This window comes from Solanum pennellii, chromosome 3 (assembly GCF_001406875.1).
Source record: "Solanum pennellii chromosome 3, SPENNV200".
Taxonomy (NCBI): domain Eukaryota; kingdom Viridiplantae; phylum Streptophyta; class Magnoliopsida; order Solanales; family Solanaceae; genus Solanum; species Solanum pennellii.
In genome coordinates this window covers 55,253,826-55,276,344 of record NC_028639.1, presented here as the reverse complement: position 1 = coordinate 55,276,344, position 22,519 = coordinate 55,253,826, and the positions used below count along the sequence as shown (strand labels likewise).

The following is a 22,519-nucleotide window of genomic DNA, read 5'->3' as shown; positions in this document are numbered from 1 at the left end:
AGGAAAGTTGAGAAGAGGATTTCTCATCTCTCTTTCTGCAATAAATAAACTAAGATTCATCACTAGGGGTTGTCTTCATTCCCTCACCAGATTCACCTTTGCTTGATCAGTGAAGAAGATGTAATAATATGGTCCTTAATTCTCTCATCAAGGACATCAGTGAGAGTGTGATTTATTCACAAACTGTTGAGGAATTATGGAATGAGCTTGAAGACCAAACTTTTTTAACTGCAAAGAGATAGATCTAAACAATATCAGCCAAGGAATAGGTGATGTCGCAGATACTTTACTAAAATCAAAAGTTTATGGGATCAAAGGTAGGTTTTAAGCACCTTCATGATATGCAATTGTGATTTTAATGTGGAGCAAAGATAGACAACATAAAATATCTAATTTCTCATGTATCTAAATAAAGCTTACAATAGTGTGAGAGTGATGAAGCCTCTTCCGAGTACTGCGCAAACTTACTCTATCATTTTGTATTAGGAAAGCCAAAAGGAGGTACAGTACTCTAATTTTGTTTCTATTACAGATCTGAAGGATCTAGATAGACTCCACAAAAGTACTCAGGGAATTAGAATGGAGGTTCTGAAGGCTATAATTCTGAAAACTTTGTTAAGGCTAAACCAACTGCTATAAATCATGCTTGTTTACTCTTCACTTCTTTTCTTTCTAAAATCACCAACCATTCTTGGGTATTAGACACTCGTGCTACTCAACACATGACATTTAACAAACATATGTAACCCTTTTTACCTTTTCCTATTTTTATCAATCTGGCCAAGTTACAACAAGTACATGCTTTTTTCATGGGTAGTCTATTTTTAAATCCTAACCTAACACTAAATGTAGTTCTTTACTCATAAGTTATTCTTTATTAGTCTTTTGATAAAACAACTTGACCTTGATATGTTATTTACTAAAGATGGATGTATTCTACAGGAACCTTCTTTGACGAAGGAACCCGTTTTTGGTGATGTTGTTGGAGGACTCTATGTGCTGAGGGATTATACTTGTGCTTTGGATACTGTTAGTTTTATGACCCACTCACATTAATATTATTTTGATTTAATATTTAATTACTAATTAAATTCTAATTATAATTGGATAAGTGGAGAAGTTACTTCAACTACCCATTAAGTCTTCCATTTTACTAATTACCTCTTCCAACTATCCATTATCTCCACTACTCACCAAGATGGAAAGGTGGAAATGATGCTAAAATACACTCTATTTAAAGGGTCCTCTCTTTGTCATAAAGATATAGTCTTATCCATCAAAGCTATACATAAAGTATAAGACAAGAGAGAGAAACTACTTCTAAAGATTCAAAAGAAAAGACTTCCGCTCAATAGTCAAGAATTATAATGGCAGATTCGGGTATGTATTCTTGACTGAAATATCATAGTATTAAATATGTGAAAATCATATAGTTCTACGATCCTGAATAATTGATAGGATTTCTAAATGTTAGATTGTTTATGTTTTCACAATCATTAAAAAATACTTATATGTGGTATCAAGAGCATGATTTAAGAACTAGTGATTTTTCATAAAATTAATGTTTTCCTTATTTGAAAATGGTAATAGGTATTATTAAGTGAAATAATTATCCTCTATCATGATGTATTTTATTTTGAAATTATGCATATGAGATTAATTAATCACCAAAGTGGTCTAATCTTTGAAGTAAATTGACGTTCATGAGTGATTTGTATATCAATATTTTTTTATCGATCTTTAATATTATTGATTTATTATACAATTTATGATTAATTGAAGTAACTTGGCGTTCATGAGTGATTTGTGCATCAATATTTTTTCGAATGTATGTGCTTATTAGTATTTAAATTAAAGAGATTATAGGACGTCTTAAAAACACATTCTGCATAACATAAAAAAATAAAAAGTTTAATTATGATAAAAAAATTTAAGTATGAATTTTTTTTTTTGGATAAATTAATTTATAAATTAAAAACAATATGATCATTATTTTAGTTAAATGAGTTCAATGAATTAAATTACTCTATTATTAAAAAAAAGACTTTAATGTCATGTCATGCCAACTAGGAGAGAGTGATGTTTTTGAATCGTAAAATAATGATAGTTGAATGATATTTTAATCCTAAATAAAACACAAATAATATTTTAAGACAATTCCCTTAACTTGAATTTTAATGGATCCTCATAAAACAACAGATAACTATGCAGAGTTACTAAGGTTTCTAACTGAATTACTCCCTCTATGCATTAAATATCTAAAATATTCTCTTCTATCTATTCAAACAGAAGCATTTATATTTTTTAAAAATTAAGCAAGCTCGTAGCAAAATATCTCCAAGCTTTTCAAATTATAGAAAGAGACCCCTAATTACCAGTAGTGATAAAAAAAAAAAAGGGCCTAGGTATATTTTACTAAACTTAAAAGCTTGCCCCGAACTTTTCATATTATTAAAAAGAGCCTGACTTCACCCTTTTCTCAATGAAAGGGTTTCCCATGTAAAATTGTGTGCTTAAAAGGGTCACAAATATTTTGAGACTATTCGAAACGGTTTAAATATATTTTCATTCATTTATTTAAGAGATAATATCCTTTAATATATATTCGAAATCTCAGAAACACAGTTATACTATACTAAGGTCCTATTATTCCCCTAAACTTATTTTATTAATAATTTTCTATCTCTTTTCGGCCTACGTGACGCTGTCTTGTGGGCTCAACGCTGGTTGACTTTTTCTTTCAAACTAGTGCCACGTAGGCCGAAAATAGATAGAAAATTACTTATGAAATAAGTTCAGGAGGATAATAGGACCTTAGTATAATATAAGTGTGTGTCTAGGATTTCGAGCATAGATTGAGGGAATACTTATGTATTTTCCCAATATTTAATAAAAATACTATTCAATTCATCTTTTAACCTAATTTTACCCTTACAAGTTACAACTAACAATTTATTTTAAGATATTATTATATATCACAAGACATCTTCCAATTGAATAAAATTCAAAAAAAATTTCATTCCGCCCTATTCAAAAATTATATAGATCTTAATGTGGAATTTCAATATATCATAATAGTATCCATAAATCCATTTATGTGTCATAATGGCATGACACGTACAAAAAAGAAGAATCAATGAAAAAATAAGAAAGAAAAATAACAAGGCAAATAAAAGTGTGTAATAATAATAACACTTGTTCTTCACAGGCCCCCAGTGAATGGGACCCCAGTTGAAGGCAACCACGCCCGTCCAGCTATAAGGCTTGCAACTGTATACTTAGAAGCAACATTCCCATTTGTTATGACGTGATAACCAGGCCACTTCACCCTAAACCTAGTCGATGACGCTGGTCCAATATTACCATATTCCGCGTAGTACAACGTACTCAAAGCAAAATTAGAATCTAACCATGTCAACCAACCTGCTCGATTAACCAATGTATCTAAATAAGTCTTCATGATAACCGTTCTTGAGTATTGCTGCCATGGACGTCCTAAATATGTTTGGAACGATCCAATTACTGGACGGAGATCAGGAGCTGCCATAATTCTAGAGTTGTGAATTGAAATTGCTGTGTTTTGAAATGGATCGTTTCTTCCTTGTGCTGTGATCACGTTTACTTGTCCCCATAATGGTTTACGCACGTAAATCATGCAGTTTTGGAAAACAACTGCAGCGTTGCCAAAGATGAAATCTATGGTTCCATAGATATAACATGATTTGTAGAATTGTCGTTGAGATTGAACAAATAGGGTGTCTTGATAGCCTTCGAAACCACAAGCATAGAATACTGATAGATCAGATGCTGATCGTAGAGCTACTGCTTGGCCGTTTTGTGGCCCTGCTGTGTTACGGAATGTGATGCCTCGAGCGATAAATCCAATTCCATCCACTCCTAAAACATTGTAATTTAAAAATTACTTACAATTAATGTACCACATGTTTATTATTTTACTAGTAAAAATAAAATAAAAAATATGTCAACCTCGTTTCTCAATCTCAGAAAACATGTTCGTATACATTTTTTTTTTTTTGATTCAGAAATCTAAGATCTGACCTGATAAATTACAGTATATTTTTAATAGTAATTTCAAAATGCAGATTGTTCCCCTTAAGAATTGTTGCACGTGAAAGGAATTGAATGCAACAAAATGATCCGCCAAAATAGCATTTGACCTTTAATTAGCTTAATTTTTTTTGTCCTTTGATTTTTAAACATTTCTTAATATTTTAATAAAAAGTATGTCATGATCCTTCCAGTGACAGTATTAGGGAGGTGGTTGACTCCCGAATCCCGATATAAAGAAAAATTATGCCAAATTGGAGTAACTTAACTCACATAATGCCTAATGTTTATTAAAGTCTGTTTTGGACGTCAACCCTTACACAAAGTAGAGTCTAGAGAGATATAACAATACGTACTTCTTCAAAAACATATAGTTTGGCCTCAACCTTTTTGATGGAATTATGTATTACAATGATTCTCCACCTTATTATGCTATGAAGCAATATGCATTAGATGCAACTGGGACGAACTACTCTCTCCTTCCCAATTTATATGAAGTAGTTTGATTTAACACGAAATTTAAAAAAAAAAGACTTCTGAAATTTGTTATCTAAAAAATATGTGAAAGAGTAAAATAGACATTTTAAAGTCAAATTGTTTACTATGTGTTTCAAAAATGTATTATTTTTTTTGGGACGAGTAGAAGAGCAAAATCCCTAGACATTTCCCAAAATTGTGTTCATTCTACATGGAATTCCTCTGTGGTTGTTTTACTTAATGCCAATGAAGTAGAAGTAGCTAAATCCATTGCATTACGGTTCTGTAATTACGCATTAATCTACTTCAATTCATGAAAGATGAAACCATATTGATATAAAACGAAAGAAATTGAAACACAAAACTGAAAACGAAACAGAGAGGAAGCTCGAGAGTCATTACCAACAGTTGCAGTACTGTAAGTTGTGAAACCAGCAGAAACACTGCGGCTTCCTGTGATTATAGTGTATCTTAAGCCATCACCAACTAACATGATTTTCCCCATTGTAGGACCTACCAAAATATTCTCTTTATAAACACCCCTTTTGATATAGATAACGATTCTTTCATTTCCAACTCTCTTCGATGCTGCATAGTTTATTGCAGCCTGAATGGACCGAAATCGACCTGATTTATCTTTAGCCACGACATAATTCGCCTTAGTAGCCATTAAATCTATTGACGAGGTTTGCAACAACTTTCTTTCCCTATCCGTAAGCCAATTTGGAAATCCACCAACTTGTGTTGTATTTTCCGCGTCCATGAACTCACCATTCACAGCTAAACAATTACTAATCAGCTGAGAAACATTAGTGGATAAATTCGGTTGGAGGATGTTGGAAACATTGAGATCATTCGATCCTGATAGACAGGTCTCGATGTTTGTCAACGAGGCACTGAGCCAAGTTTGTGCATCAAAATCAGAACTTGAATTTGATTTGATGCCATCGAGACTACGACTCAATTGGAGGATAGTATCATCCATGAGCTTTTCACAATCCATCCACACTAACTTCTTTCGTTTTCCCCTGCACTTTTGGCTTACATTCTTTGCATGATTCTGCACTTGAATTACATGATCCATAGCCACTTGGACCGTCATGGTCCGAAACTCGGATTTACTTTTGGGTTGGACATCACCAGATGACATAAAGTGATTACATGGATCGGGATGAGGAGTTTTGCTACACCACCAGTTAATGTCATGATCATTCGTTTCTTGATCATCGGTATTGGACAAGGATTGGTTTAAGAACAGAGAAAGAGAACAGAGTATAAGGAGCAAAGAATTGAACTTATAATTTGACATTGTGTTTATTAATTGAACTTGTCGATAGAGTTAGTGACTTCTTATACTAGTAGCTAGAGAGAAACTGGAAGAGAAGTGCAATGTCAAAGGACAGTTGGCTTCTGAAATATTTTGGGTGGCAAATTCAGAGTTATAAGAAAATGAAACCACAAATCAAACTTCATTTCATATTCAAAAGACTTAGACAAAAAATATGTTATTTTTAACTTTATGACATCTATGTCCTCCAATTTTGAATGTGCACAAATTAATATTTAAATTTGTATAAAATTGAACAAGTAGACACATGTATTCTATGTGACATAATATATTCAGGACACATAATTTCCATGTTGGATGTCACGTTAGACGTATGTGCCTGTCTATTTATTCAATTTTATACAAATTTAAATGTCTGCTTATGCACACTCAAAATTGAAAGACATAAATATCAGCTAAAATCAAGTTGAGGATCAAATTCATATATTATGCCTATTCAAACATATTGGACTACTAAAGTCCTTCCTTCATTTTTAGATCCTTGTTTTGTGGATCACTTAAAATTCACCTCAATATTTAAATAGAGAGTGGCTAATGCTTTTCTCTGGTTTTACGCTGAATACATCAGTTTTAATTAATGTCACAATTATGAATGTAGGTTGACCTTGTTGAGTTGCTTAACGTGATGATATACGTCATTACAATTTCAATTTACAGACATTTCATTGGCGCAAAACAAGAATTGATCAAAATATGTACATGTAGTATGATGAATTTTAAGTGTTATTGTTACATATATAGGGTGGACACAAAGAAAGCCAATAACATGTCTTGAGGTCCGTACATGTGATGTTTTGACTTGATGCTCAAGTATTATAATGTGCAATTTAAGGAAGAAGCTTAGCTAATATTCTCTTTAATCCCTTAAGCAGATGACTAAACAGCTATTTTTCAGGGGATCCCATGTGCTCCTATCTTCTTCATACGCAATTTTTTCTTTTATTCGTTCTGAAATTTCAAATAATTTAGATGACAATAAATTAGTGCTACTTTGTGGAAAATCATACTCACACTGTTCGAATTTCTTGTGTGTATATCATCCTCCACTCAGGGAAGATAGATTACAGTAGCGTGGGAGGTTATGAATTAGGGTAGAATGTTAGTGGGCAGTTAAGTGACCCTAGTTTATTTTCTCTGTATTATTATTAGGAATACCTATTAATTATTATTATTATATTCTTATTATCTTACTCTTAGATTCTTGTATAACCCAAAGTGTCATTTGCTCCTGTTATTCTCTCTGTCTCATTTTATATGTCATCCCTTTTTATAAATAGTTAAACCATGATACTTGTCATTTTATAAAATCAATGCATAAAGTAGCATATTTATTCCTTCTTTACCCTTGTGAGTTACTAGGATTGAAAATATACATTTGACCAACTAATTAGAAAACTTAAGCAAATGATTCATGTTCATTGGTTAAATTAATTAATCAAAATAAATTAATTCATATTCATTGATTGAAAACTTGAGTTTCAAAAAAAATAAATAAGGGTAGAATGATAAAGTTACATCATTTCTTAATGCATGCATGTGCACAGTAAAAAAGTGACATATCATATAGAACGAAGGGAATATTATATTATTTGTCGTTGCTGCTATTCTTTCCATATTATTTTCATAATTGATTTCATGTACTTTACTTGAGCCGATGATCAGTTGAAAACACTCTCTCTACTTCACAAGCAGAGGCGGCCCTACATACATAGGTAAAAGTGTACGTGCACCCGTAAACTTATATATATATATATATATATATACTAGAGACGTAAATGAGGCGGGTTAGGGCGGGGGAAGCTTTGACCTATTAACATTCTTACCCGCCCTACCGTGCCCCATTTAACATCTTTCAAACAGATTTCTCCGCCCCGTTAAGCCCTGCCCCGCCCTACCCGATTCACAACAACAATCAGGACATCGCACACACACATACACAAACACATCAATCAACATTGGGCATGAAACTAAACTCCGACTCTTTCTCTTCATCAATCAACATTGGACATGACACTTTATCGATGGTTGAAGTCAAACCTGGAAAGAAAATTATATACTTGTAAGAATTGAATAACTAATAAGATGACAGTGAAAAAATTGCATACCATTTATTTCATTCCATAATCATGTGCGAGCACACATTAAAGCTTCTAAAGAGATCACGAGCCATCTTTTGCAAAGTAGGATATTTCAATCCATTTGTCTTCCACCAACTCAAGTTATCAAATGATGGAGTCCTGGGTAGCAAACTCTCTTCTAAATATAAATTCAACTCTGATTTCATCTCCATGGTAGCTTGACTCAAAGCAACAAATCTATCAAAGTTCAATAGTCGATCGTCTTCAATAGGATTAATGACTTCACTAGAGCTAGATACTTCAAATGACCCCCTTGGAGAAGATAGTCTACTATTATAATCATGAAAGAGATCATAACAGTGAGATCGAATTTCTCAAATTTTAGTTAAAGCATCCTTACCATAAATTTGTGGAAGAAAGTACGCTACCAACTTCATCTTACATCTTGGATCAAAGATTGCAGTATACCTATCATAACATGCACATCATCCAATACTTTGAAATTTCAATAACATAGCAGACGCCAAAGAGCTAATTAAAGTTTTTCGCTCAATCTTCCAACTCCATCTTAATTTCACAAACTTTTGTAGAGTATTGACTGGAAGTTGGATATTGAGTCCTTGAAAATTGTTTAGTGATATGGTAAAAGAGTTTGAGCTTCCCACAAACATCTTCTGCATGACTCCATTGCTCTTCCGTTGGATACGACTTATAGTTTAAGTCAGTTAGACACAGTTTCTTAAACATTTCTTAGTATTCTAAGGTTGTTCTCAACATTAGATATGTTGAATTCCAACGGGTAGGACAATCATACTCCAAATTCTTCTTACAAGAACAACGTAGTAGACGTGCAGTTTCTTCAAATCTCTCAATTCTACCTGCTGATCCAATCCAATATAAGATACTATCACGTATTTTTCCAATACTTTCTCCTATCACCTTTAACCTTCTTGGACAATCAGATTTAAGATGTGTGCATCACAACGTATATGAAACACTTGGTCATCCAATAACAGATCTCTTTTATTAAGTTTCTCATCCAGTAAGGTTATCATCATTGCATTGTTAGTACTAGAATTATCAACTGTGATAGTTGATATTTTGCTCAAGATTCCAATCAAACAAACAATTTACCAAAACACTACATAACACATCTTTATCATGTGGAGCGGGAAAATAAACAAACATAAAAATGTGACTTTGAATACTGCAAGAATCATCAATAAAATGCCCACTTATAGCCATAAATCCTTTCTTCTTGCCATTTGAAGTCCACACCGGTTATTATTGCAACTCTACTCGTGACTTTATCCAACAACTTGTTGGGAAAAAGCGGACAAGCACAAAAGTATATATGGTAAAAGTAATGGAAATAAAATGGGAAAATAACGACACCAAGAATTTTACGTGGAAACCCTTCTGAGTAAGGGAAAAAACCACGGACTAAGAGGAGCAATTGATATTACTATAGTAAGGAATTTTACACTGTGTAGTCACGAATACAATACTCAAAGTGACTACTACACACTCAAAAGGAACAACACTCTTTTGGTTTCCGTCTTACTAAAATATCGCTCACACTCTATTTTTCTTCACAGACTATTTTCTTGTATAGTCTATGGAATACCTCACTTTGCTCTCAAAATGGTTTTTCTCTCTAACTTGGTGTGTTCTACAAATGAGCAAGAATGCTCTATTTATAGAAGGATAAAACCATGCCTATGTCACTAATGACATATGTAAACATAGCAAAGTCAAGAATGGTTGCAAATCTTACCAATTTGCCAACTACCAAATCTTTTATTTTCAACTCCAATTACTATTCCTTTTTAACAATTGCTTGTACCAATTGAATAGCTAAAGTTGACTAAAAAATGGGATGGATTCAACAAATCTCCCCCTCCAGTCCCATTTACTGGAAGAAGGTATCTTCAACTTCTTTAGAGAGAGCTCATACCCACAAGTTCTTTGCATAACTCGAACTTGTCTTTCGGTATCATCTTGGTCAGCATATCTGCAGGATTTTCACTTGTGTGAATCTTTTTGACGTGAAATGATTCATTCTCCACTTTCTCACGAATCCAATGATATCTGACGTCAATGTGTTTTGTTCTTGCATGGTACATGGAGTTCTTGCTCAAGTCTATTGCACTCTGGCTGTCACAATAGACAATATACTCCATCTGATTCAAACCAAGCTCTTGAAGAAATCGCTTTAGCCATATCATCTCCTTGCCGGCTTCAGTAGCCGCAATATACTCAGCTTCAGTTGTAGATAGTGCAACACATTTCTGCAACTTTGACTGCCATGATATAGCTCCCCCTGAAAAAGTAAACAAATATCCAGTAGTGGATTTTCTGTTATCAAGGTCACCTGCCATATCAGAATCTGTATAGCCTTTCAAGATTGGATTTGATGCTCCAAAACACAAGCATTCATCTGAGCTTCCTCTAAGATACCTGAGTATCCATTTCACAGCTTCCCAATGCTCTTTTCCCGGATTTTCGAGAAATCTACTGACAACACCAACTGCGTGAGCAATATCAGGTCTAGTGCACACCATTGCATACATTAGACTTCCGACAACGGAGGAATATGGAACTTTGGCCATGTTCTCTTTTTCCTCCCTAGCTGTAGGACACATCTTCTTGCTCAACTTCATATGACCAGCAAGAGGTATACTAACAGGCTTAGCATTCTTCATATTGAAGCGCTCCAGTACGCGTTCAATGTACTTCTTCTGGGACAAATAAATCTTCCTTTTATCTCTAAGACGAGTAATTCTCATGCCCAAAATTTGCTTGGCATGACCCAAGTCTTTCATAGAAAAAGACTTACACAACTCTTTCTTCAGCTCGTCAATCTTGGAAGTATTCTTGCCCACAATCAACATATCATCCACATACAACAAAAGGATGATAAAATCTTTGTCAGAAAATTTTTGTACAAATACGCAATGATCTGAAGAAGTCTTCTTATAGCCTTGCTCCCCCATAACAGATTCAAACTTTTTGTACCACTGTCTGGGAGCTTGTTTTAGGCCATAGAGACTCTTTTTAAGTTTGCATACAAAATTTTCTTTACCATCTACTTTGAAGCCCTCAGGTTGTTCCATATAAATCTCTTCTTCTAGGTCACCGTGAAGGAAAGCCGTCTTCACATCCATCTGCTCAATCTCTAAATTAAGAGTAGCAGCCAAACCTAGAACTGTGCGAATCGAGGACATTTTCACAACAGGAGAAAATATTTCGTCAAAGTCAATACCTTTCCTTTGACCGAATCCCTTAACAACCAATCTAGCTTTGTACCTGGGCTTCAAGTTGTGTTCTTCAACTTTAACTTTGAACACCCACTTGTTCTTCAAAGCTCTCATGCCCTTGGGCAATTTTACCAACTCATAAGTGTGGTTCTCATGCAAAGACTTCATCTCGTCTTGCATGGCTTCAATCCATTGATTCTTGTGCTCATCTTCCATGGCCTCCTCATAACATTCAGGTTCTCCCCCGTCAGTGAGTAACACATACTCATTGGGTGAATAACGGGAGGAAGGAAACCGCTGTCTTGTGGACCTCCGAAGCGGAATATTTGATTCGTCCACAACTTCATGAGCAACAGGATCATCAATAACAATATCATTGTTATTATCAACATCAACATGTTGATTCGATACATGATTCTGGGCGTCACCATGATTATCAAACCCAACAACATCATGCACACTTGTGTGAGGAACTTCATCATGATGAACTATACCATCAAAATTTGAAGATTCTACCTTCTCCGCTTTGTCAATATCTTCAATTGTTTGATTCTCCATGAAAATAATATCACGGCTTCTCACAAGTTTCTTTTCAATTGGATCATATAGCCTGTAACCAAATTCATCTAGGCCATATCCAATGAAGATGCATTGCCTTGTCTTGGCATCTAACTTTGACCTCTCATCTTTCGGCACATGTACAAAAGCTTTGCAACCAAATACTCTCAAATGGTCATAGGAAACATCCTTTCCATACCAAACACTATTTGGTACATCACTTTGCAAAGCAACAACAGGAGATAGATTAATAACATGTGCAGCGGTCAATAAAGCCTCACCCCAAAATGAGTTTGGCAACTTTGCTTCAGAAAGCAAACATCTAACTCTTTCCATCAAGGTCCTGTTCATCCTCTCAGCCAAACCATTAAGCTGAGGAGTCTTGGGAGGAGTCTTCTGGTGTCTAATACCTTGATGCTTGCAGTATTCGTCAAATGGTCCACAATATTCACCACCATTATCAGTACGAATACATTTCACTTTCTTTCCAGTTTCTCTTTCAACTGAAGCCTGAAACTGCTTAAAGACACCTAACACTTGGTCTTTAGTCTTCAAGACATAGACCCAAAGTTTTCTCGAGCAATCATCAATGAAAGTGACAAAGTAAAGTGCACCACCCAATGTCTTTGTCTTCATTGGACCACATAAATCAGAGTGCACTAACTCAAGCAACTCTGTCTTTCTCGAAGGAGGGTAGGACTTAAAGGAAACTCTATTTTGTTTACCAGCCAAGCAGTGCTCACATTTTTCTAATTTAGCACTTTGGAAATTTGACAATAATTTCTTCTTGGCTAGAATATTAAGTCCTTTCTCGCTAATGTGGCTAAGCCTCTTGTGCCATAATGTTGAAGAGTTATCGCTCTCAACCGCATTCACCATATCAACACAAGCAGAGGCCGTAGTCCAGTATAGACCACGACGTTTGTTACCACGAGCCACAACCAAGGAACCCTTAATGAGCTTCCATTTTCCATCACCGTTGGTACTAACATATCCTTCATCATCTAAAACACCAACAGAAATTAGGTGCAGACGAACATCAGGAGCATGTTTCACATTGTTCAAAACTAGTTTAGTTCCAACACTAGTTTCCAAACAAATTGTACCAATACCAACCACCCTAGAAACAGTCTCATTACCCATACTCAAGGTTCCAAAATCACCAGGAGTGTAGGAAGAGAAAAAATCCTTTCTTGATGTCACATGAGATGCGGCACCAGTGTCCACAACCCAGCTTGACTCATCACAAGCAATATTTATCATGTTTGCATCAAGAACGGTAACAAGATCTTCGGTGGTGACGGTGGCTAGGCAATTTTCATTGCCATCTTCTTTAGTTTCCTCTTTGTTTTTGTTCTCCCTCTTCAACTTCCTGCAGAACTTCTTTGTGTGCCCTTTCATGCCACAATGATAGCACTCAATATCCTTAAGTCTGCCTTTGGATTTGCTCCTATTTTGTTCTCTATGCTGAGAACCACGAGTTTTATTTCTCCCCCTGGGGCCAGTTATCAGGACATCCGACGAAGAGGAACCTTGAGTTTTTCTTCTCATCTCTTCGTTCAAGACACTACTCTTGGCGGAATCCATAGAGATCACACCATCCGGAGCAGAATTTGACAATGACTTTCTAAATGTTTCCCATGAATCTGGTAGGGAACCAAGTAGAAGCAAGCCTTGAATTTCTTCATCAAATTTGATGCCCATAGCAGATAATTGGTTCATTATCCCCTGAAAATTATTCAGATGGTCTGTCATCGGAGAACCATCATGATACTTCAAACTCAACATCTGCTTTATTAAGAACATTTTGTTGTTGCCAGTCTTTCGAGCATACAAACTTTCAAGATGCTCCCATAGGGTTCGAGCATGTGTTTCCCCAGAAATATGGTTCAACACATTATCGTCGACCCATTGCCTAATGAATCCACAGACCTGTCTATGCAACAGATTCCACTCTTCATCTGTTTTATTATCAGGCTTTACAGTGGTAAATACTGGTTTGTAAAAATTCTTAACATAAAGCAGATCTTCCATTTTTCCCTTCCAAATGGCATAATTAACACCATTCAAAGTAACCATTCTACTTGTGTTGGCTTCCATTGTTTTCCCCAAAAAATATAGTTATCGCAAATCAAAGTAAATCTTTTCTGATGTGGAAGTTCAGACTGTGCTGCAACCACAGAGCATACTCAGATAAAACCTTGGCTCTGATACCAGTTTGTTGGGAAAACGCGGACAAGCACAAAAATATATATGGTAAAAGTAATGAAAATAAAATGGGAAAATAACGACACCAAGAATTTTACGTGGAAACCCTTCTGAATAAGGGAAAAAACCACGGACTAAGAGGAGCAATTGATATTACTATAGTAAGGAATTTTACACTGTGTAGTCACGAATACAATACTCAAAGTGACTACTACACACTCAAAAGGAACAACACTCTTTTGGTTTCCGTCTTACTAAAATATCGCTCACACTCTATTTTTCTTCACAGACTATTTTCTTGTATAGTCTATGGAATACCTCACTTTGCTCTCAAAATGGTTTTTCTCTCTAACTTGGTGTATTCTACAAATGAGCAAGAATGCTCTATTTATAGAAGGATAAAACCATGTCTATGTCACTAATGACATATGTAAACATAGTAAAGTCAAGAATGATTGCAAATCTTACCAATTTGCCAACTACCAAATCTTTTATTTTCAACTCCAATTACTATTCCTTTTTAACAATTGCTTGTACCAATTGAATAGATAAAGTTGACTAAAAAATGGGATGGATTCAACACAACTTAGCAGTCTTTGATTTCAAATTATCAAAAAAATTTAGTACGTCATTCTTTATCGTATTTTTTGAAATCATTTTAAACATAGGTTGGAGACTCGTAACAAAGTTCCTAAATTCCACATGATCAACTATAGAGAGTGGATAATTGTGTAAAATAATGGCATGTGATAGTTGTTTTCGTCAAATATCTTGATCAAAATAGTGTCCTTCATCATCACCCCCTATTTCACTTTTTGACTTATTAGGGCACTTACATAAATGATTCCACATAGACTTCGTCCCATAATTTTTAGCATTTTTATATCGAGAATTACAATACTTACACTGACCATATGGAACACCATCAACATACACTAACTAGAAATGCTTCCATGCTTTAGACTCTTTATTTTTCTCGATACAACAACTTCATCAATTTGTGAAGGCCTCGGACTCTCAACCTCTAAGGAAATACCATTAGAAGATAAAGCAAGCAGATTCTCATCATTTTGAGATGTCATTATTGCCTATTACGAAAATAGAAAAAAGATGTTAGATTGCCAATATATATTTTTGCAAATACGTCAAGTTCTATAATATTGTAACAATGTAAATAGTTGTGGTGTTTACAACTATGGTTTGTCACCAATACCTATTCCTTTATACTTGATAAAGTTCTCGAGTTTTAATAGCGACTATAAGATTTTACACAAAATACCAACATATGGTTTGAACCAAAGCTACTTATACCATTGATGGCCCTTCCCCTGCTTGTAGTCTAAGTGCAATTGTATTCCATAGTCCCCTGTTTGGTCTTGGACTCGAGAATCGCAATAACAGTCTGACAAAATTGTTGCATTGTTGGCCTATGATCCGAAATGAATTTCATGCAGTTACTTGCGAGTTCAATTAACTACATCACTATATTATCAAATCATTAGCCTAACAACAGCTTATTCACATCAAGAGGACTAGCAAAAGTGTTGTTGAATAAATTAGACTCGAACAACTCAATTCATAAGATTCTTTCTCCGCTAAAAGCTCAATTAGTCATTTAGATGTTCTTATTCGTGTATTAGCTATTAGATATGATATTTAATCAATTATATCGTGGAAGTTTGCTTAAAGTATAGCTGCTGCTTTGGTTTCCTGCTCATATAAGTTTGGTTCATCCAAATTCTATTTTAAAATCTAAGTCCAGCTGAATGGGTTTTTTGTTGATTCAAACATAATTCAGCATTATTTGTAAGTTTCATCTTCATGAATAAATGCTAATTCATTTCGTTTTACTATGTAATCAGTTGTTTTACATTAATTTGTAGCAAACAAAGAACATAGATTCTAGCTAGAAAACTAAACACATTCAAACAAATGAAAAAATATTTCAAATCCAACTGATAAATTACACTTCTAAGAGAGAAATAGTACCTGAAAATGAAATATTATGGAAGAATAGTCTTAAAAAAACAACGATTCAATCATGATTTGTAAAATCGAAGTCAGAACCCAAATGAAGAATGGAGAAGAAAATTGAGAGCGATGAAATTTGAGGAAGAGAGTCACGATTTTCATTCTTTGAGGTAGGGCATAAGCGGGTCAATTTTTTTAATCGGGCCCATTTTTAAATTAGAAATTACCTTGCCCCAGCCTAATCTATTAGGATTTATAAAAGAAAATATTTTGCCTTGTCGTAACTTAACTTGTCCCATTGACATAATTTCCTTCCCCACCCTATCTTGCATCGCCCCAATTATCACTCCTAGGAAGAATCCTTCTTTTGGAGAGCAAAATGGGGACCAACATCTTTGGCGATTTCGCTGAAAAATAATCAAAATTTAAGCTTTGTTACATTTTTTTTACTTGATGACCTAATCACTTTAATTGGAAAAACTCTTTCTCTGAAGCGCAAAAAGAGATATGACATCTCTGATCACTATGCTGGGGAATAACCAGAATTCGAGCTTTGTTATATTAACTTTTTTACTTTATTTTATTTTATTGGATATATTGTATTTGATGGCCTAATGTGATACCTGCTACTCATTTATTACTTTTTATGTTTATGTAGATCTGTCAGAAGAGACAAATTAGTTAGTCAATTTGGTAGGAGACTTTCAAATCTTAAAAATTGGATTGAAGTGACAAATAATATTAACTAGGTTAAAAATTGTTTTGTCAACAATTCAAAAGATTTTATTTTTACACTTTAGTTTACCAACTGTTATAGGGTTAGGAATATCTTCTTTAGTCATTTGACAACTTCATTAGTTGTCCAAACAACTTTAATAGTGTTCAAGACTACTACAATAATGTTATTGTTTGAGTTTTTTTTACTAATATTAATGAAAAAAAAGTAGAGAAAAACAATGGGGCTCAATTGTCCCTTTTTTTTTTATAATTGGAAACATATAAGACACTTTTACTTTATTTTCTCTTCTAAATGATTGATATCTAGGCTAATAATTGTCAATTCAAATTTGAAACTACTAAAAAGTATAGGACTAACATTAATAATGTTTTGTACCTTAACATTTCTTGTTTTTGGTGGCATGATGATATTTTGATGGTAATTACTACCAAATGTCTTGCCAAGTTTTATTTAATAAGAGTTGGTAAGTTCAAATCTAAAGACCAACAAATCAAGTGTATGATTATAGACTAATTAATGAAAAATAATGGGGATGTCCCCAACATAACTTACCATTAAGTCGAAGACTCAAATGGATGATAAATCTTGTAAAATTCTTGTATTTTTGATTTTGTTTCCACACTAGTTGATCCCCTTTTACGCTTTCTCATATTAAGTTTATGAAAATGAAATCATGACAAGTAAAATGTAAATATATATAAGAGGACTTAAGAAATACTATTACCTCCATTAACAAATGATCCATGTGCAATGTTAAATATTTCTTATGATATACACGAATAATAAGTTTGTTACCTCTTTCATATGACACAACGTTTTTGAATCAATTGAAATATTATGATAGTGACCAATACACATCATGATAGTACTTCATCAGCACCATCTAACTTTAAATTTTTCATGAACAACTTGTTTAGCCAACTCAATCAAGTCCCCTGCTCTATAGCCAAATTTCCCTTTGCCTTTTCGCTCTTTCTTTCTAAACTTGCTAATTCTCTCGAGCTCGGAAAGTTTTCGTTATTTTCTCTCTTTATTTTCGACATTCTTACTTTTTTCAATTGTACATCACAAGCAGCCTTTGCCAGATCCAAAGATGTTTTTCACCTGATTCATTTAATCTATATATTTTAGTTTAATTCAAAGTTTGAGTTTTACAAATTGCTTGTATATAATATATGATTAACTTACGGGGGAAAAGGAATAAGAAGATATTGGCAACATCTTCAAATAAGGTTGGTGATCGAGAAAATCGATCAAATCCTTTGGCCTCAGCATGTGGATTAAGCTTAGAAAAATATGTGACATCTTGTTCATCCTTATCAAAGAGTCTCAACATTCTCTTCACCAGAGAGTATACATACATAAAAAATAAGTCATTAGTTTTTTTTTGGTGAGGAGTAGGGGTGGCAGGGGGATCGGGATGGCCCGCCCCGCCTTGTTTCGAACCCGGCCCATCCCCTAGGGTGTAAGGGGTTTAAGGGGTGGGGGATGAGGGGACCGGTCAGGGGCCAGTTCACCCCTGCATCCCGGTCGGCTCAGCCCGGTTGAATCAGCCGATTCGCGGGATCCCTTTTTTAAAAAAAAAAAAATTTGACCGTTTAGATCCGTTAGAGAAACGGCTAGTGGGCCCCCCAACGGATTCTTGCCCCTTTTTGTGTTCCCAAACACCCCTACCACCCCCCTACTTTTAAAACTTTATTTTAAACCCTCAAGTTATAATAATTACACTTTAACCCATTTTTAATATTATAAATACACCTATCCCCTACTATTTCTTACAAAATCATCTATTCTCATTTCTTTCATCTATTTTCTATATCCTCTCAACTCTCAACTCTCAAGTGTCAATCTTAATTTCTATTCCATTTTAATTCTCATATTATTAGAATCCATATATTTCAATTTTCAATTCAAATTTTTCATATTATATCAATAAATATAATTATATTATCTCATATTTGTTATCAAATATTGGTTGGATTTACAAATTACAAGTTACAACAAATCACAAGCTTCAATAATCAGTTTAACGTCTGCTATTAACGCAGACGTTTGGTACATTCGTTTCATAATATTTATATTTATTTTACGTCTTTACTTTTGTGTTATTATTATTTTTATATTACACTTTATATATATATTTAAGTAAGTATGATTTCTAGCAAAAAAATAGCGGTAAAGGAAAAGAGAAAGCACAAGATAACGAAGAAAGTAGACTTTTTAAATTATTTAATTTTGGTAAAAAAAAAAAAAAGAAAAAAAGAGTAGTAAAAGTGGTGGTACGTCATCTAAATCAACGAGTAGAGTTAGATTTAACATAAATGATTCTACTTATGTTGATGATTCTCCTTATGATATTGATTCAAATGTTCAACTCGATCATGAAAGCTTATAACGACGTTATGGTAATATTAATCCTAATGTTGATGAAAATTCAGGTGAAGAAGTAGAAGCTGATTTGGGAGAAGAGAAGTTAGAAGAAACACCTACTAGTCCGGTGACAGAAGTTCCAAATGAGACTATCAATTTACCAGAGCAAAATTTTGGACATCCACCCTTATACTTCCCACAAGGAAGAAGGTGAAGTATCAACGATCTAAAACTTCTATTGTGTGGCAATTTATGACTTTCGATAAAGAAAATAGTGTTGCTATTTGTAATAAGTGTAAGCAACCTTTTAAATATAAACAAGAAAGGGGTCAAGGTGAAACGGGGGGATTAAATAGACATTTGTTAACTTGTGTGCCGATTCAATATAAAGAAGCTAAAGCATTAGCCAATAGAAAAAAAGAAATTTCAATTAATGAATTAGATATTACCGGTAATGCATCGATAGGGGCTTCTAACATGGTTCAAGGAACATTAGATCCTTTTAGTCCCGCTGATCCAATAACACAATTAAGGAATTAGATCGGGAAAATTTAGCTAAAATGGTTTTTGTTTGTGGTTTGCCTTAAAGTTTTTCTTCAAATCCCGATTTTATTGAATATACTCAACAAACTTATAATCTGGATTATAGAGGCTTTTCAAGAAATACTGTTAAATCTGATGTTTTTGAATATCAAGACAAACATTGATCATAATTGGAATTTGCAAAAAAGAATTATAAGTTATAAACTATGTATAAAGAAAAAAACTGGTGCATATTTAGCTTCAAATATTTTAAGTGTTTTAGATTATTACATGATTCTAGATAAAATAATGCCTGTCGCATTAGTAAACAACGCTCATTAAATTCCCTAATGAGCGTTGTTTACTATGTGAATTGTCACCTAGAAAAATTCCAAAACATATTAAAATAAGGTGGAATTCTCTTTACGAAATGTTTTCGGTTGCTTATAAATATAGAAGACCCATACAAATGGTTTTTAATGCTCGTAATGCTGACCCATTAGATAGAATTTGTGATGAAGGTTGGGAAGAAACTAAAGAACGATTACAATTTTTAAGACTTTTTTATGATGCTACTACTATGTTTTCGGGAATTTATTATCCTACTATTTCATCCGTATTAATAAATATTTGTACTCTTTCGATTCAATTTTGAAAATATAAAAAAATAGATAAATTTAGAGTTGCAATTGAAAGTATGATTAAAAAATTTTAAAAATATTTTTTTCCTATTCCTCAAGTTTTTTTAACGGCTACTTTACTTCATCCTGCTTATAAATTACAAGGTGTGCAAGGCCTTGTTGACACTTTTTATGAAACTTTAGAAACTTTACCAGAAGAAATTCAAAATCTTCAAACGTGTAAGTCTAGCATAAAAGTAGAAGCAAAACTGTTGTATGAAAAATATAGAACTATTGAAAATTTTCAAGGAGAAGTTGGTCAAACTTCTAATGTTGAGATTGATTTGTCACTTCCAATTTCATGTTATATGCGAGGTTTTCTTGGTCTTAATTCTATTAACCGTGATGATTTTGAAGAATATCTTAATCAATCTTTAGAAGTATTGGAAATCAAAGATGGCAATGAAGATTATTAGGATGGTGGAGTAGGCGAAGCGATACATTTCCAACTTTGAGCAAAATGATTCGTGATGTTCTAGCTATTCAAGTTTCATCAGTTGCATCGGAGGCTGCTTTCAGTGCGGCAAGGTTTCAAATTGGTGATCATAGACATTCATTGGCGGAAGAAAGTTTGGAAACAACAGTTTTACTTAGAGACTGGTCCAATGCCAAAAGGAGGAATAACAATTTACCAAAGTTAAGTAAAAAAACAAGCAAGTTGGATCAAAACACAAATTGAATGCAGCGATGATGAATTAGAGGCACAAGTAAACTCACTTTTTTCTTTTCTCATAAATGTATTAGGGTACTTATTTAAAATTAAATACGACCAACATGGATAACAAAGGAATGATACATTTAAATACTTATCGTATAAAGAAATGTGACTTTTTTTGGGACTGTCCAAAAAGGAAATCATTTCACATAAAAAGGAACGAAGAGAGTATCTTTAACAAGTTATTTTTGGGTAAAGTTTCACCATACGTTTAACCATAGATTTTGAAAAAAGTATTTAACTTTTTTTAAAAAATAAATAATTTATGCCTATTATTTCTAAAAACTATTAAAATGAACACATTCCGTTTAAAAGGAACTAGAGTAAAGAAATATTTAATTGTTGGAATTACAACAAAATTTAAAAAAAAAAAGAGCATTCCAACAATGATTTGTATATACCCCAAAGATGGTGAAATAGTGAGTCTTCTCTTTTCATCAACATACATGCCTATAACGTTATAGCTTAGAAACACATCATAGAATGCTTAAGAAATAAAGAAAATAGTTTTAGTCTATGAAAGGATTACCTTCAATGTCATTTTCAATCCCTTAAACATTTTTTTGAAACTTGATCAAAGACAATAAAATAAGAATATAAAGGGATAAACATCAATTAAGTTAATGGTGGAGCAGAGCAACTTTTATTATCAGGAAAGAGTGAGGATATATTTCTAGGAAAACATGGGAAGAACTAAAAAAATTCACGTAAATTGTTCATCTCGACAACTCATAGAGCAGTGATTGTGTTCGAGAGTGTAGAGAGAGACCTAGACAAAATTAATGAGGAGTTGCACTGATGGTTGATCCAACAGTGCATCCTCTATCTCTAAGTTTGGCGATAAAATGAATTTTGATTTGGATAAAAGAAAGAATCATTCAACAACATGACGTTTGTACCATCCGTATCTGAATTTTCAAATAGAATCACATGTTTTCCTGGAGCAGGTACTTTCCCATCGCTTTTCCCTTCACCATCACCTCAATAGTCGGTTCATCAGGTAATGTATGTAATTGTGATGATGTAGCACTCACATTGATATCCTTAGAATTAGCAACTGCGCTTCAATTTTCCATTTCCAACTGAGATTGTATACTGAAGTCACAATGTTTTTCTTGATTTTTGATCTTCCTTTTTTTTTTCTTTCTCTTCTGAGACACATTTCACTTACTGATTTGGGACTTGTGTTTGAAGGTCTGCTTATTCATAGCGCAGAGGGAAACCAATTACACAAGAAACTAAATGTAAAAACTAAAAAAGTCATTTGTAAATTTGGCAGTAAACAGAAGAAGATAAAATAGTAATACAAAGATCGTAGTACACTAATGAAAAAAATATAATATGCCTTGAAGAATTCCTACTGACAGACTTACCTTAAATTGACTTATCGTAGTACATCTTGCAAGTCATGTAATACTGTCGAAAAGAAAAACTTGAAAGGGACACAAAAAAAAAAAAGAAGCTTACTTTCCATTGATTGGTTTTGACATCCAATTGTAGCCAGTGGGACAGTTGCCCTCGTTTA

General features: G+C 33.7%; 1 protein-coding gene, 1 long non-coding RNA gene and 1 pseudogene across 2 annotated transcripts; all 3 read right to left on the bottom strand.

Annotated features, from left to right (window-relative positions):
* Positions 1 to 3,029: 3,029 nt before the first annotated feature.
* On the bottom strand, positions 3,030 to 5,955 carry LOC107015110 (probable pectinesterase/pectinesterase inhibitor 59). The gene is made up of 2 exons (XM_015215282.2): positions 4,948 to 5,955; positions 3,030 to 3,897 (listed from the first exon to the last, which is right to left on the bottom strand). Exons 1-2 carry the CDS (start codon positions 5,852 to 5,854, stop codon positions 3,203 to 3,205), a joined length of 1,602 nt encoding a protein of 533 aa, XP_015070768.1. The 5' UTR covers positions 5,855 to 5,955; the 3' UTR covers positions 3,030 to 3,202.
* An 8,769-nt stretch (positions 5,956 to 14,724) lies between these two features.
* Positions 14,725 to 16,167, bottom strand: LOC107015113. Its single transcript, XR_001456301.2, has 2 exons — positions 15,987 to 16,167; positions 14,725 to 15,085 (listed from the first exon to the last, which is right to left on the bottom strand). It is a non-coding gene; the product is annotated as an uncharacterized LOC107015113 (long non-coding RNA).
* Positions 16,168 to 17,083: 916 nt separating this feature from the next.
* LOC114076500 lies at positions 17,084 to 18,043 on the bottom strand (annotated as a pseudogene).
* Positions 18,044 to 22,519: the final 4,476 nt, after the last annotated feature.

Excerpts from the sequence above, each read along its gene's own strand:
- LOC107015110 (XM_015215282.2), bottom strand. The coding sequence starts at position 5,854 with ATGTCAAATTATAAGTTCAATTCTTTGCTCCTTATACTCTGTTCTCTT. Across the intron at positions 3,898-4,947 it reads TTACAGTACTGCAACTGTTG|GAGTGGATGGAATTGGATTT; the intron begins GTAATGACTCTC and ends ACAATGTTTTAG.